The sequence below is a fragment of the Hemitrygon akajei genome, chromosome 31, assembly GCF_048418815.1.
Source record: "Hemitrygon akajei chromosome 31, sHemAka1.3, whole genome shotgun sequence".
Lineage (NCBI taxonomy): Eukaryota > Metazoa > Chordata > Chondrichthyes > Myliobatiformes > Dasyatidae > Hemitrygon > Hemitrygon akajei.
Window position 1 is genome coordinate 2712758 of NC_133154.1, and position 17148 is coordinate 2729905.

The window sequence follows — 17148 nt, forward strand, 5'->3', positions numbered from 1 at the left end:
GATTCAAAAGCCTAACAGAACATAAGACAAGGAGGCTTCTACCCTGCTGCTATAAGACGATTGAACAGCCCCTCTATACAACAGCAATGCCTGACCTCACACTGGACCTGGTCGGTGTCCTTGAACTTTCTCGGCAGCTTCTGCACTTTATTCTGCATTCTGCTATTGCTTTACCTCAGTGCATTGTGTAATGAATTTATCTGTGTGAACAGTGTGTAAGAAAAGCTTTTTCGTGTAGTATCTTCGTGCATGTGACAACAAACCAATTTCCCAGTTTTATTTTATTTCTGCCACGGATGTTGGCTTGCTGCACAGGCTGAAGAGAGTTTTTAGAGGCCTGTCTCAATTTGTCATTGAGCAATTTGCAGTCTGCAGAACATAATCCAACATGTCCAATGATATCATCGCTTCTACCACCTCTTCATAATGGCGCCTCAGGGAGGGACACAGTAGTACACAGATCCAGGTTTGATCTCATGCATGGTGGTGTGCAGAATCTACACGTTCTCCCCATGACCCTGTGGGTTTCCCACTGGATGTTCCAGTTTCTTCCCACGTTCCAACAACATGCTGGGTGGGTGGATTAATGTCCACTAGTGGGAGGGGGAGAAGGGAACAGGTTCATTGTTAATGTGTAGTTGATGCACGGCCCAAACTCTACATCATCAACCATGACACTCACGGACTTGGGCTAAATGATGATTCTGTGACTGTTTTTCTGTGGTAATAATTACACAAGCTATACGTGACTTTTGATACTTCGCACCATGGCCCAGATGAATGCCATTTCGTTTGGCCGCATTCATGTGCATGGTTGAATGACAATTAAACTTGAACTTGAAATTGAATTCACGCCATTAGGTTGGAGGCTAAAATGGCAACCGGATTTTGTTGCAGACCAGTGAGGTATAGTTCTTTAGGGAAGGTCTTACACAGTAACACTGAGGCGTGCAGCAAAACAAACAGACCTGGAAATGTAGATGTATAATTCCTTGAAAGTGGAGTCACAGGTAATGCAGCTATTGGCATGTTGGCCTTCATAAATCAGGGCACTAAGCACAAGAGTAGGATGTTACTTTTTTTTATTTAGAGCATATATGTCAAACTCAAGGCCCGCGGGCCAAATCCGGCCCGCGGTGGAATTATCTTTGGCCCGCGAGATAATATCTGATTACTATTAAAGCTGGCCCCAGTAATCAAAGCGCCTATGGCGTATGATATGGCTAATGCTGAGTTTATTCAGGTACCAGGTTTTCAGGGTTTTTAGTGTTTATTCAGCAGTCTTCTTCATAAGAAACGGAATTTGTAAAGTGAAACACTTTGTAGTTATAGCAGAGACTGAGACACATGAGAGCAGGCTGAAAAAACGTAGGCAACGAAAGCTGCATTCGCACGCGTCCGACTGATCCGGCCCGCATGAAGCTGGAGTTTGCTCAATCCGGCCCGTGACCTAAAATGAGTTTGACACCCCTGATTTAGAGGTTAAGAGTGGAACAGACCTTCTTTCACCCAATGAATCATGCCGCCCAACAACCCACCTATTCAGCCATAGTACAACCCCAGGACGACTTACAATCACCAAACAAGCTACAAACTAGTACGTCTTTGGAATGCAGGAGGAAACTGGAGCGTCCAGAGGAAACCCACAGCCATGAGGAGAAGGTACAAACTCCTTCCAGACAGCACTGGAATTGAACTCTGAACTGCGCTGTAATAACTACGTTACTGTGACGCTCCAAGAATAGGTATACACCAGACGGCAGTGATGGTATTCACATCCCAGTTTCCTTGGGAACGAGCCTTAATCCAGCACCTTGGATGCTCTGCCACACTACCGCGCGTATTGAAGCTACGGTGTCGTGGAAGAACTGGGGTGGAGAAAGCAGACATGCAGCAAAGGAATAGGCCTTTCGGCCCAAATGATCCGTGCTGAACTCTCTCAAGCTTCCACATCCTTCCTATAATTAGGCAACCAGAAATGAACACAGTATTTCGAGTGTGGAGTAACCAGCGTTTCACTGCGCAGCTCTTGAACTCAATCCTCAACCAATGAAGGCCAGCACACAACACGCCTTCATATCCACCCTGACCACTTGTGCGAGAGGACCCCAGGATCCCTTTCTGCGTCCACTCTGCTAAGTATTCGGCCACGAAACATGCACTTTTCAAGCTTGACCTTCCAAAGTGTATTACTTTACACTTTTCCAGATTAAACTCCATCTGCCACATCTCTGCCCTGTTCTGCATCCTATTAATGCCCCACCGAATCCTATGACAACCTTTGACACTATCCACACCACCCCTTGTGACATCTGTAAACTTAGTAACCAAACCTTCCATTTCCTCGTTTGTGGAAGGGTGGTCAGTCATCCCTCTAAACAAACAGCTCCCAACCTGGGGTCTGCGGATGTGGACCCCTTGGTTAACGGTAGGAGTCCGTGGCAGAAAAAAAAAGGTAGGGAACCCCAGGTCTACACCATTTCCAACTTGCCCGAGTCTTTTAAAAGATATTAATGTACCTACTTCAACCACTTCCTCTGGCAGCTCATTTCATTCAATATACAGATCACCCTTTGGATCCCGAAATTCCTCCCCTCTCATCTTAACCCTGTGCTTCTGGTTCTTGATTCCATAACGCAGAGGAAAAAGACTGCGCATTCACCCTATTGGCGCCCCTCAGTTTTATACACATCTATAAATGGGACATTATGTTGCAGTTGTACATCACTGGTGAGGGCACATTTGGAGTGCTAGGTAGGGTTTTAGAAAGCCCTGCTATAAGAAAGTCACAGTGAAACTTGCAAGAATGCAGAGAAGATTTACGGGGATGTTGCCAGGACGAGAGGGCCTGAGTTATAGACAAAGGCTGTGTCTATATTCCTTGGAACCCAGGAGAATGAGGGGCAACCTTATAAATATTTTAAGATTATGAGAGATAGATGAGGTGGGTGGTAACAATCTCTCTCTGTCTCAACCCCAAAGTAGGCAAAGCCCAAAACTGAAAGGCGCAGGTTTCAAGTGCTGAGGGGAACGGTTTAAAAGGGACATGATAAGAAACTTTTCCGCAGAGGGTGGGGAGGATGGAATGAGCCGGCAGCAGAAGCGGTTGAGGCAGGTACAATATTTAAGACAGGTACACGAGGGATATAGCTGGGTTCAGCTGGGTGGGTACTAACCTGGTTGGGCCAGAGGTCCCGAAACCCAGAATCAGGTTTATCAACACCATCTTCTGACATGAAATTTGTTGTTTTATAGTACCAGTACAGTACAGAAATAAAATAGTGCAGAAATAAATACAAGATTATGCTTCCTGAATACTCTTGTGTATCTTATGGATTTTGGGCTGTCAGTCATGAAATTCATCAGGAAATTTCCCCATCACACACCATTTTTTTAAAAAAAAATCACTCAATTATTATTTCAATTCATAACAAGTCAATTAAAATGTTGCCCACAATGAAAGCTGAAAAATTTTCTATCTTGTCCAGGCATACTTAGGAAGGGCAGATGCTGCATGGCAGGACAGATCTGAGAAAACCAGAACATGGTTTTCTCAAAGGAGACAGACGAGGATGCCATGGTGCACGAGCCAGGAATGGAAAACACTGATACTGACACAGGTTTAAAACCCTTTATGTCAACTCAATCTGAGTTAAATGACCTGGTCAATGTCAAAAGCAGAATTACTGAGCTCAGGATGACAAGGATGGAATCTGGTTTCACCATCACAACAAATTCAGGGAAAAATTTTGATATTTGAGATGGATGTTTCCCAAAAATAACTGATGCCAAGATTAAGGAAGGCATTTTATGTCCATCCACAAATCAAACAATTTAATCAGTGACAGGCATTTTGAAGAACTTCTAGCGGAACCGGAGAAAATTGCACGGAAGGCATTCAAGGATATTGTTGAAAATTTTCTGCACAACTACAGAGCACAAAACTATATGCAGCTGGTTCTTCTCTGCAAATCTTGGTGCTGTCAGCGACGAGCATATTGAAAGGTTTCTCCTCTGGACAATGCGGTCATCAATCAACGCTGGCTGATTATAGAGGCGAGAAGCCTCAGACACTGAGTATAAACAAATATCAACAAAACATCCACAAAATGCTGGAGGAATTCAGCAGGCCAGGCAGCATCTATAGAAAAAATTAGCTGACATGTCAGGCCGAGATCCTTCGGCAGGACTGAAGAAAGCTAAGTAGACTAAAAACACAAACACGAGGAAATCTGCAGATGCTGGAAATTCGAGCAACACAGCAAGCCAGGCAGCATCCAGTCGACGTTTCGGGTCGAGCCCCTTTGTCAGGACTAACAGGAAAGAGATAGTAAGAGATTTGAAAGTGGGAGGGGGAGGGGGAGACCCGAAATGATAGGAGAAGACAGGAGGGGGAGGGATGAAGCTAAGAGCTGGGAAGTTGATTGGCAAAATACAAGGCTGCAGAAGGGGGAGTATCATAGGACGGAAGGCCCTGGAAGAAAGGGGGAGGGGAGCACCAGAGGAAGATGAGAGAACAGACAAGGAGTTATTGTGAGAGGGAAAGAAAGAAAAAAATATAGGGATGGGGTAAGAAGGGGAGGAGGGGCATTAACAGAAGTTAGAGAAATCAATGTTCATGCTATCAGGCTGGAGGCTACCCAGCCGGTATAAAGTGTTGTTCCTCCAACCTGAGTGTGGCTTCATCTTGACAGTAGAGGAGGCCATGGATAGACATATCAGAATGGGAATGGGACGTGGATTTAAAATGTGTGGCCACTGGAAGATCCTGCTTCCTCTGGTGGACAAAGCGTAAGTGTTCAGCAAAACGGTCTCCCAGTCTGCGTCGGATCTCACCAATATATAAAAGGCCACACCGGGAGCACCGGACGTAGTATACCACACCAGCTGACTCACAGGTGAAGTGTCGCCTCACCTGGAAGGACTGTCTGGGGCCCTGAATGGTGATGAGGGAGGAAATGTAAGGGCAGGTGTAGTACTTGTTCCGCTTACAAGGATAAGTGCCAGGAGGGAGATCGGTGGGAAGGGTTGGGGGGGGATGAATGGACGAGGGAGTGGCGTAAGGAGTGATTACTGTGGAAAGTAGGAGGTGGGGGGGGGGAAATGAAAGATGTGTTTGGTGGTGGATCTCATTGGAGATGGAGGAAGTTACGGAGAATTATATGTTGGACACGGAGGCTGGTGGGGTGGTAGGTGAGGACAAGAGGAACCCTATCCCGAGTGGGGTGGCGGGTGGATGGGATGAGAGCAGATGAGCGTGAAATGGGAGAGATGCTTTGAGGGCAGAGTTGATAGTGGAGGAAGGGAAGCCCCTTTTTTTTTTTAAAAAAAAAGGAAGACCTCTCCTTCGACCTGGAATGAAAAGCCTCATTCTGAGAGCAGATGCGGAGGAGACAAAACGTCAATTGTACTTCTTTCTACATGAAACAAGTAGTCTGAAATTATTTGTGTTCAGCTTCAAGCACTACCATAAACAAAAAAATTCTGAGCAAGGAACACTTGCAAAAAAATTGCTGTACCCTGTAACGAGGTAGTGTTTATAATCCACTCAGAAATCAAACGGGATTACAACTACCCTCCTCAGGGCACCCCCACCTCTACCTGCTCCCCTCGCTGGTCAAGTGGTCTAGCGACATTCCACTTCTTGCACTTGCCATCAGCAAGGCCAAGAAAACGACTGCAGACACGAGGAAGCGGAAGTTGAGAGAACACACACCAGCGCAGTGTCGGCAGTGGAAAGAGTGAGCAACTACAAATTCTGGAACAGCTTCTTTCCCTCTGCCAGCAGATTCCGAAACAAACCATGAACCCTTCTTCATTCTTTTCATTTGCTCTACTTTCTAACAATTTCACATCTTTGTACTACTCTATTGCCGCAAAACGAAATTCACAATGTAAGATGTTTACAAAAAAAAGACTGATTCTATGAAAAGGTGAGGGAAAGGATGGAGGGAGCATCACAGGCAGAAGGGGAAAGTGGGAATTGCGATAGAGACTGGGAAGGTGAGAATTAGTGGGGGGGGAGGAGAATGGCTGAGGAATTCAGATCAAGAGGGCATGTACAATCAGAAGAGGCAGGAAGGATTAGTTTGAAGGGCACCGGGACAGGTACCATCGATAGAAAATGCAGTGGTACAGGGCCAAAGTGGGCAGTTGTGACCAACACAGAATGCTTCCAGGATCAGAACAGACAATATGGGCCAAAGGATTCCATCATCCAGGAACACATTAAAATTTGGCTGAGTCGCAGGGGCTCGGCTGACTTGTGCCCAACTTCCTAAACCTGGAGAACATCAGTGACATGACATAACCAAGGGCTGTGATCCAGGTTTCCCTGCAGAGGGCAGGTCTACTCTGCTGCAAGGCAAATTGCATTGTTGCAGAAGGCAGAACCACCTCCAGCTGGTAATCCATGATCAACCTCACGCTTCCATTTTTCTTGCATCCATTGGCCCAACTCATCAATGCTTACCCAGATTCCCATCTGAGCTGCCCCAACTGCCTGCATTTTGTCCATATACTTCTAAACCTGCTCTTCCAACTGTTGTTCATTCACCTGCCTCAGACAGTTCCTCTGGCACCTCCTGACTAGTTCCACCAGCCTTACCCCTCACATCCCCTTTAAATTTCTCCCCCTCACGCAGCATCAGACTTCCCTACCCTGGGGGAAGGAGTGTGACCACCCACCTGTACACACCACCCAGTTTTATAAATCTCCACAAGTTTGTCCCCTCAGCTACCGTCACTCCCAGGAAAACAGTCCCAGTCTCATCCTGTCCAGGTCAATTTTCACTGCACTTCCCGAGCATCAAACACCTGTTTACACTGATCCTCACTTCACTCTCAGCACAGTTCCACAGGATCCCAAGATTACACCCCCTGCCCATACAGGGGTTGGGGGGAAGGGAGAGCTTCGATTCACAGCAGCCAGTCCTCCACGTGGTTGATAAGGAACAGAACCACTGAAGGAGAAGCCCACTCAGTCACAGGGTGCATATGCAAACTCCACGTGCACAGCAGTGCAGATGGGGATTCACAACAGCACCTGGTACTCCACAATCAACCTTACACTTCCAGTTTTCTTTAATCCACGTCCGCAAGCTCTTAATAGAATACAGCAAGGAATTAGGCCCTTCAGCCCATCTAGTCCATGCCAAATGATTTAAACTGCCTACTTGCATTGATTTGCATTCTGACTTTGGCTCTCCATACCCTGCCACCCATGCAAACTTCTCTTAAGCGTTGAAATCCAGCCATCGAAGAATCTCTTAAATGTTTCTAAGATATCTGTCTCCACCACCACCCTTGACAGCACATCCCAGACACCCAGCACTCTAATAAAGTTAACTCTGACATTCTCCCTGTACTTGCATCCAATCACTTTAAAGTTGTCCTCCCGTATTAGCCACTACAGCCCCAGGAGAAAAGTCTCTGGCTGCCCTCACTATCTATGCCCCTTACACCTCTATCAAGTTACATCAACAACCTCCTCCGCTCCAAAGAGATAAGCCCTTTTTCTGCCCCCACTGCCCCACAGATGTTGTCTGACCCACCGAACTGCTCCAGCAGTTAGTGCGTTGTTCCACACTCTGCCATGTCTGTGGCCTCTCGTCTCCTTATTGGATAAGTTGTAGTGGTGCCTTGGTTCCAAACCCAACCTTCGCCTCTGCCTGCTCAGTGGTCGTTCACTCCACCGTGACTTCCCCACCATGAACATGTCCTGGTGCTGTCGACTCAGCAACTCCAGTGACTTTGGAGAGGGTGCAGAAGAGGATCAGCAGGATGTTGCCTGGATTCGAGAGCATGAGCTACAAGGAGTGTCCCAGACAGACTGGTGTTGCTGACGACAGACCTGATAAAGGTTTACAACATTGGAAAGCATAGATAGAGCAGACATCTGCTATCCCTTCCCCCTGCTCCTAAGGTTGGAAATGTCTTAATGCTAGAGGGTATACATTTCAGGTGAGGGGACCGAGTTCAAAGTAGGAAAAAAACCCAGGATGTCTGGAGACATTATGGTCACCTCATCACAGGAAGGCACTGGAACATGGACTGTTTTAAGGTGCTTGGAGTTAAGCATGGGCAATTTTCCTTTTATACAGCACTAAGTGAATGGAACTCATTGCCGGGGTGATAGTGAGGAAGATACATTAGGGACATTGAGAAACACTTAGATAGGTGTATGAAAGGAAGAAGTACAGAGGGCTGTGTGGGAGGGAAGTGTAGATTGATTATGGAGTAGGACAAAAGGGCAGCACGACATGGTGCGCCAAAGGGCCTCAACCTGAACATCAACTGCCTCTTTACCTACTGAGGTACAGAGGGATCTTGGGCTCCTGGTCCCAGCTCCGTGAAGGAGGCTGCAGAGCAGGGCGGTAAAAATGTGTGGCATGCTGCTCTTCATCAGTCGGGGGGTGGGGGGGGGGAATGAGTCAAGACGGGAGTCGGGAAGTCACACCGCAGCTGTAAAAATCTTTCATCAGGTTGCAGTCATCCCATTACAGGGAGAATGTGGAGGCCTTGAAAAGGGTGCAGAAGAGCTTCGTCAGGATGCTGCCTTGATTTAAGGAGACAGTTGGACAAACTCAGGTTGATTTCTCTGGAACGCTAAGACTGAGGGAAAACTCAATCTAAATATATAGGATGCACAAACTGATTCCTCAGAGTGGAAATACCAAATCTACTATGAATCCCAAAATCCACGTGTGTGTGTAAAAGGTTTACAAAATTGCCAGAGGCAAAGACAGCCCGAGTCTGAATGCTCAGAGTGAAAATGTCATATATCAGCTACTACTGAATCTCACACATGAACACTACAGGGACATGGAGGTGCAGAGGGATTAGTCAGATGTTTAATGAGACCAGCACAATGGCTGACAATGCTATGATCCACATGGCAGTGCAGTGGAGTATGACAAACATGAGTGGGGGCACAGGGAACAAGAGCAACAAGATTTAAATGATTTGAAGTAATCTCTCCTCAATCTTATTTGTCAGGGTAGAGGTGCCTAATGTCAAAAGAGCATGCGTTTAAGCTGGGGTGGGGAAACTTAAAGAGAAATTTGAAGGCAGTGTACAAAATGAATGACATGGTTCTAGTCATTGTGCAGGAGCAGAGGGATTTGGAGTCCACGTTCAGAGATCCCTCAATTTGACAAGGTGGTCGAGGCGGCGGACAAGGCTGGTCTTCATTAGTCAGGGGAGAGAGTTCAGGAGCCATGAGGTAATATAAAACTGGTTAGAGGGATATGGGTCAAACGAGGATAAGTCAGACTGGTGTAGATGAGGGATCTTGATCAGTGAGGACCAGTTGACTCATACCAGGAGAATGGGGAGTATACATTCAAGGGGAGAGGTGACAGGGGAGATTGATGTATTCAGCTCTGGTTACCTCATTATTAGGAGGATGTGGAAGCTTCTGAGAGGGTACGAAGGAGGTCTACCATGATGCGCCCTGGATTAGACAGCATGTGTTAAGAAGAAAAGTTGGGCAAGCTAGGGCTTTTCTCTTGCAGTGAAGGAGAAGGCATAGAGAGAGTAGACAACCAGCACCTTCTTCCCAGGACACTAGGTCAGAGGTAGGTTTTTGCTAGCATAGAATGCAATGCCGGGGTGGTGAACAAACTTTAGGGACAACCAAAGTTGAAAGAAATTGGCTGCATAGGAAGGATGAGTTAGATTGATTGTGCAGTAGGTTTAAAGGTCAGCTAGACTGTCCATGTTCTGTATATCCACCACTGGGAGCAAATGCATTTGGGCATTAGTTACTAATTGAATTACCATGTACAGCGTTGTGATCTGAAGGCACTGTTCCTGTGCTGGTTTACATTCTGTAGGAAAGGTTTACAGCAGGGTTTTCCCAAAGGACCATTACCATTAACTGAGGGGTATGTGGACCCCAGGTTTTGAGGGATACGAGTCAAACGTGGGCAAATTGGACTGACTTACATTGAGATCTCGTTTAGCACAAACCAGCTGGTCTGACAGTACAACTGACTCTGGACAAAAAGATGGGGACCAAAAAACTTAAGAACTTGGAACACGAGTCGGCCATCTGGCCTGTCGAATTTCCTCCACCATTCAATAAGATCAGCCATGGATGCAGCTCAACCTACCTGCCTTTTCAATACTCAAATTCCCCTACTGAGCAAAAATCTATCTAACTGTGTCCCAAATATGTTTCATTTGGTAACCTGCTACTTCCCTGGGCAGAGAATTCCAGACTGACCATTCTCTGGGAAAAGCAGTTTCTCCTCATCCACATCTGAAACACCCTGGTTTCCTCCCACGTTGCAAAGACCCACGGGTTGGTAGGTTCATTGGTCATGTGGGCATGACTGGGTGGAGCAGACTCGTTAGGACAGAAGAATCTGGTACTGTGCTGTATCTCTAAATAACAAAATATATCTATTCCCCTGAAGCTTGCCCTGGTTCTAATCTCACCTGTTGAAAGAAAGTTCCTGTCACTATTTATGTCCCTTTTATAAGGAAGGATTAGTGCTTGAGTGTTTTTGATTGGCTGTTTAGCTGGTTCAGCGCAACATTGTGGGCCGAATGGTCTGTTCCTGTGTTGAACTGTTCTATAATTTTATGTCTCTATAAGATCCCTTTTCATTCTTCTGCATTCCGAAGAGTATAGTCCCAGGCAACAGTCTCACCTCGTACGATAACACCCTCATCTCTGGCAAGCCTCCTCTGCAATGCCTCGAAAACCAGTAGAGTAACCCTTCAGCCCAAAGTGTGTGTGCCGACCGTGGTCCTGGTCTAATCCTGTCTCCCTGCACACAGTCCGTAACCCTTCATTGTCTGCCTGCCCATGCGCCCTTTGAACATCTCTAACGCATCTGCCTCCACCACCACCGCTGACAGCCCATCTGTGTAATGTACAAAAGAGCCTGTCTGTCCCACACATCTCAGAACAGTGCGGACCCCTCTCCCATGACGCTATACTGTCCTTTCAGCTCCATTATCAATCTAACCCTTCCCTCTCACGTAATCCTCCATTTTTCTTTCAGCTATGTGCCCAAGAGTCTCTTAATTGTCCCCAGTGTATCTGTTTGTACCACCACCCCTGACAGGGTGCACTACACACCCATCGCCACGGTAAAATAAATCTGGGGCTCCCAAACTTGGTTTATGCCATGGACCAACATCATTAAGCAAGAGGTCTACGGGAACCTCTGATCTAAACCATTCCTGTTGATGAACCTGTATAAGAAAAACATTTTAAAAGGCACTTGGACTTGTGATAACCACTTCACACTAGTGTAACAATTAGCATAATGTTACACAGCACCAAGAATCAGGCTCCAATTCCTGCCACTGCCTGTAAGGAGTGTGTACCTTCTCCCCACATGACCACAAGCTTCCGTTTCATCCCAAGTTCCAAACGTGTAAACCGAGGCCACCGTACGTCTGCGCCGGGAGCACGGCGCTACTCGTGGGTAGCGCACATCCTCCGACTGTGTTGGTCGTTGATACAAAACAAGCAATTTCACTGTACTCTCTGATCCATGCGAGAGAAATAAAGATCTTAAAAATCTTCCTTTGGCAGCTCATTCCACATACGGACCACTCTGTGTGGAAAAGTTCCCCTCGAGACCCTATAAGCCTTTCCTTCTCACCTCCAAATCTTGATGGATGGTGAATGACAATGGCCTGAGCACGACAGATGTCCCTGTCCACCCCCACCACCCCTCCTCACCAACTCCTGCACCCTCTCACCTCTAAGGTCTCCAGCGAGACAAAGCTTGCGATGGCAAACCCGTCGATGATGTCCTCTTCGCAGGAAGTCGACTCCCTCCTCCGACGTCTGGGGGGCCGGGGCCGGGACGAGCAGGGGCCCTCGGCTCGCTCCTGGTCCGAGCCGGAGGATGGGGTGTAGGGCCTGGGGTCCCTGCCGGCAACACCGGCCAGCTTCCTCTCCCGGTCCCTCTGTGATCTTGACCGCCTGCTGCGCCGGTTTCTACCCAATCTCTGCGTCCCGTCCATGGTTATGGGTAGCTTTATTTGGTAACAAAAGAATTTCTTCTTTAAAAAAAAGTTCCTCTAAAATACTGCTCCTGATATAAATATTCAAAAAAATAGAGGTGGGGGCTGTATTACTATCCCCCCCACCTGTCTATTAACTTAGGCCAAAGTCTTAGCAGAGAGTGCAATCCAGTTTTAAGACTTATTGCGATAAAGAACTCAAGTTGCAAAATAACAGGACCTGGAATAAAAGTTCCTGTGAAGGAATTAATTTAAATAGAAGGTAGGGAAGACAAGACTTCTTCAAAAAAGAAAATGTACGATTCCCCGTTCCAGGAAATTGTATCCTCCAGGACTCTCGAGACCTCCTCAAAACCGAGAACATAAATCACATGCACACACCCACGCTCTCTGTTGCAGTCAGTCTCCTCCAGGCTCGGCAGATGAGAATTTGAGTATCCTTACAATGCAGATGATTAGTGTGACGAGTGAGGGAAAGATCACACCTCCGCCAACTTCAAATGATGCCAAAACCCCAGAGACGTCTTAAGCAAGATACCAGAAGGCTGGGATGCTCCTTGTCTTTCCCAGGGGAGGGGGGAGAGATGAGGTGAAGCCTTTAGTCCTCCTCCTTTTCTAACTCTGAATAGGGAAGGGTGGAAATGATGCAAAGTCACACAATTCTCTTGCCAACCTTTGCCACTTTGAATTCCAAGGGGTGAGGTTGAGTTAAAGACTCTTTAGTTTACTCTCCCCCTCTAAAGACGAACAAGGATAGGGCGAGGAGAAATGAGTTGATGCCTGACTCTGTCCCCCTCTGTCACGTTCAAAGGGGGGGGGGGGGAGAGAAAATGCGTTAATTCCTTTTTAATCCTACTTCGCCGTTGCTTCCACTGTCACTTTGGATGCAGAAGTAGCGAATGAAAGCTATTTCCTCATCCTCACCCAGTTACTTTTGATGGGGAAGGCAGCGATGAGTTTTATGTTTTGAACTCTCCCTTCTCTATCACTTCTGTCACGTTGAATGGGAGGGAGATAATGAGTTCAGTCCGTTTTTTATTCCTCTTTTCCCCCGTGTACGATAGGAAATGAGTTGAAATCTCTCTGTTCCTCCTCCTCTTCCTGGCCAAGAGCGAAGTCGCAGTTATCTACGCCCCCCTTCCTCTTCCTTTCCTGACCAATAAGTATATCACGTTAGGATACCAGGAAACTTCTTCCCCCTCAATAAAAATAAAACAAAATAAAAAATGTTGATGGGAGGGAGAAAAATCAGTTCAAATCCTTCACACACACGCTCGCTCCTTCGCCCCTCCTACTGCCATGGGCAGAATTAAACGTCCGGAAACTTCTGGGAAGAGGCGAAGAAGAAAAAAAAAGTCCTGGGGTGGGGGGGAGGAAGGTTTTCGCTTGGAAATAAATAAGTGTCCGCCGACAGAAAAGTATGTGTGTGTGTGTGTGTTCGGCGGCGCCGGCGCCTTTAATGGAGGCCGCTCCGCTTCATTCGCCGGCTCGCTGGCCCCGGTCCTCGGCCTTCCGTGTGGTGTTGCCGCTGGTGGTGGCCGCCGTCCCCGTCTCCGCCCGGCCGCTCTCCGTCAGGCCAGCGGGCCCGCCCGCAGCCTCCGGTGCCATCACCGAGATGGCGGCTCCGCTCGCGCCCGCCGCCCTCCTTCTCCGCCTTCGTCCCACACGGTGCCCCCGACGGGGAGAAATGCCGACCAACCGGTGTCACGGGGGGCAGCTGCCGCTTCCCTGTCGCCGCGCTCGGCTCCGACTTCCTCTCCCCACGTCCCGATCTCGCTCCGCCTTTTCCTTTCTTCACTGGAAACCAGTTCCTTCCCTCCTCCCGCCTCTTCTGGAGGGCAGCGGCCCCAGCGCAATGACGTCCTGGGCAGTGGTGATTGGGCGGATGGCTCTCGGCGTCATGAGACAAGAAAAGGCTGAATAGGTGATTGGCGAGTTGACTCGGGACGTGATGACGTTTGAAAGGTGGCAGGTGGGGCTACGGGTGGCTCTCGGCTGGATGACGTAGGAGCGGGGGCGAGAGCTTCCGGTGCCTTTGGGCGTGTTGACGTTCGAGGGGAGATGGAGGTGACTGGTGAACTGGCTTTGGACTGGCGTGGAGGTGGAGCTACGGGCGTGATGACGTTAGGTGTGGTGGAGGGCGGATAATATAAATTGAGCTGCAATATTCATAATCTATCCCTCATTGACGCGTGCTGTGTGACGTCACAACGCTCAATCCCGCCTACCTGAAACATCACATAGACTCTAGCGACGTCACAATGGTGATTGGCCCGAGTTCGCGTCTGTCATCGACGGCTTTACACTGACGTCCCACTGGACGCCACCCTCCCGTCCTCTTGGTCCTCCAGACCCCTCGGTCCTCCAGACCCCTCGGCACCATGAGCCCTGCTGCCCAACTCGGTCGTCTCATCCCGCCCGCCCTCCACTTTTGCGCGGTCCACCGACCACGCTCCGCACAATCTTCGAGCCCTGCACCTGCGATCTCGGTTCTCTGTTCCCTTCCACCCCCCCCCCCCGGTTCGGTCTTCCCATCCCGTTCCGCTGGCCCCGCCCTCTGTTCCCCCCCCCCCCCGTTCGGTCCTCCGATCCCGTTCCGCTGGCCCCGCCCTCTGTCCTCCCCCCTCCCCGTTCGGTCCTCCGATCCCGTTCCGCTGGCCCCGCCCTCTGTCCTCCCCCCCCCCCCCGTTCGGTCCTCCGATCCCGTTCCGCTGGCCCCGCCCTCTGTCCTCCCCCCCCCCCGTTCGGTCCTCCGATCCCGTTCCGCTGGCCCCGCCCTCTGTCCTCCCCCACCCCCCCCGTTCGGTCCTCCGATCCCGTTCCGCTGGCCCCGCCCTCTGTCCTCCCCCCGTTCCGCTGGCCCCGCCCTCTGTCCTCCCCCCCCCCCCCGTTCGGTCCTCCGATCCCGTTCCGCTGGCCCCGCCCTCTGTCCTCCCCCCCCCCCCGTTCGGTCCTCCGATCCCGTTCCGCTGGCCCCGCCCTCTGTCCTCCCCCCCCCCCCCCCCCCCGTTCGGTCCTCCGATCCCGTTCCGCTGGCCGTTGTGACCCGGAGCGAGGTCAAATTCGGCTACGGCGCCATTTCCCTTGTCCCATGGTCTGAGGGTTAGGAGCTCCAGCAGGTAGGGTGCCCATTCTCTCAGGCGTGGGGGCGCAGTCGCTCAATGGCCAGCGGGGAAATGCCTGTACTGTGTGTCTCTGTGAGAGAGCGGTAACTGTCCTGTGTTTCCAGAAGTTACTAGGAAAGTTGATGTGGGAAGTGCTGTGGATGTTGTCCACATGGACAACAGGGCCTTTGACAAAGTCCCGGTGGGACTGGATGAGAATGTGGTACACTGGATCAGAAGATTTGCGGATGACACCAAAATCGGGGATGTAGTGTACAGTGAGGAACACTATCAAAGATTGCAGTGGGATCTGGATCAGCTGAGAAAATGGCAGATGGAATTTAATGTCGAGGTCCTGAATTATAGCCAAAGGTTGGCCAAGCTAGGACTGGAATTTATTGTGCAGAGTTTGGCCCATCGAGTTTGCTCCATCATGACTGATTTATTACCCCTTCAACCCCACTCTCCTCCCTTCTCCCCGTAACTTTTGATGCCCTTACCAATTAAGAACATATTAACGTCTGCTTGCAATATACTGAATGACTTGGCCTCCACAGCTGTCTGTGGCAATGCATTCCACAGATTCACCATTCTCTGGCTAAAGAAATTCCTCATCTCTGTTCCAAAGGTCAATCCTTCTGAGGTTATGCCTTGTGTCTTTGAATTCTTCTCTCCCCCATGTCCACTCTATCAAAGCTTTTCAATATTTGATAGCTTTCAGTTCTTCTCATCTCCAGTGAGTACGGGCCCAGAGCCATCATACGCTCTTCATACATCAATGCTTTTATTCCCGGTATCATTCCCGTGAACCTGCTCTGGACCCTCTCCAACACCAGCACATCCTTTCTTTGGTATGGGGCCCAGAACTGCTCACAGTACACAAATCAGGCCTATCACTGTCACACATCCTGAAACTTAATAAAAATACTATAAATTACAATAAATACACACAATGAATCAACTCTTCATGCACTACTTACTTAAATATATATATATATATATACAGTTTATAAAATAAGTAGTGTACAGGTATAAAACATGTGGAAGTGTACATGGGTTCTTGTCCATTCAGAAAACTGATGGCAGAGGGTGAAAAGCTGTTGTTACAATGTTGAGTGTCTGTCCTCAGGCCCCTGTACCTCTTCCCTGATAGTAGTAATGAGAAGAGAACTTTTCCTAGCTGATGGGGGTCCTTAATGTTAGAGGCTGTCCTTTTGAGGCATTGCCTTTTGAAGATCTCCTCGATAGTCCATTGTCCATGATGGAGCTGGGTGAGTTTACAACTTTTGGCAGCTCTTTCTGATCCTGTGCTTCCATACCAGACAGTGATGCAACCAGTTAGAAGGCTCTCCAAGGTATATCTGTAAACATTTACGAGAGTCTTGTCAAACTCCTAATGAAATATAGCTGCTGTTGTCCCTTCTTTGTAATTGCATTAATATGTTGGGCCCAAGATAGATCTTCAGAGATGTTGACACCCAGGAATTTGAGACGGCTAACCCTCAGTGAGGACTGGTGTGTGTTCCCTCAACTTATCCTTCAAGGAGTCCACAATCAATTCCTTGGTCTGTCTGACACTAAGATTGTTGTTGCGACACCACTCAACCAGCTGATTGATCTCACTCCTCCTTGTCACCACCTGAGATTCTGCCAACAATACTTGTGCCATCGGAAAATTTACAGATGACATTTGAGCAGTGCCTAGCCACACAGTCGTGGATATAGAGAGAGTAGAGCATTGGGCTAAGTAAGCATCCTTGAGGTGCATCAGTATTGATTGTCAACGAGGAGGAGATTTTATTTTAAGGATCCTGTTGCAGAGGTAGGTACAGAGGCCCAGGTTTTGGAGTTTGTTGATTAGTACTGAGGGTAGGATGGTGTTGAACACTGAGTTGGAATGAATAAACAGCAGACTGACATGGGTACAGGTTGAACACCCCTTATCTGAAAATCTCTGAAATCTGAGCACTGACATGACACCACAAATAGAAAATTCCCGGGTGATGTGTAGGTCTCTGTGCACCACAGGAAGTTCACATCTTCTGTGTGGGAC

The 17148-nt window shown here is 48.6% G+C and overlaps 1 protein-coding gene across 3 annotated transcripts in view; it reads right to left on the reverse strand.

Moving 5' to 3' along the window:
• Positions 1 to 13842, reverse strand: part of LOC140719172 (autism susceptibility gene 2 protein homolog) — a 56109-nt gene extending 42267 nt beyond the window's left edge. Inside the window, exon 1 of one of the 3 annotated variants that reach the window (XM_073033592.1) lies at positions 11725 to 13842. In XM_073033592.1, coding sequence (XP_072889693.1) covers positions 11725 to 11991 — 267 coding nt within the window. In that variant the 5' untranslated portion in view covers positions 11992 to 13842. The remainder of the gene's footprint in view (positions 1 to 11724) is intronic. The other 2 variants (XM_073033590.1, XM_073033591.1) reach the window with 2 other exon arrangements.
• Positions 13843 to 17148: the final 3306 nt, after the last annotated feature.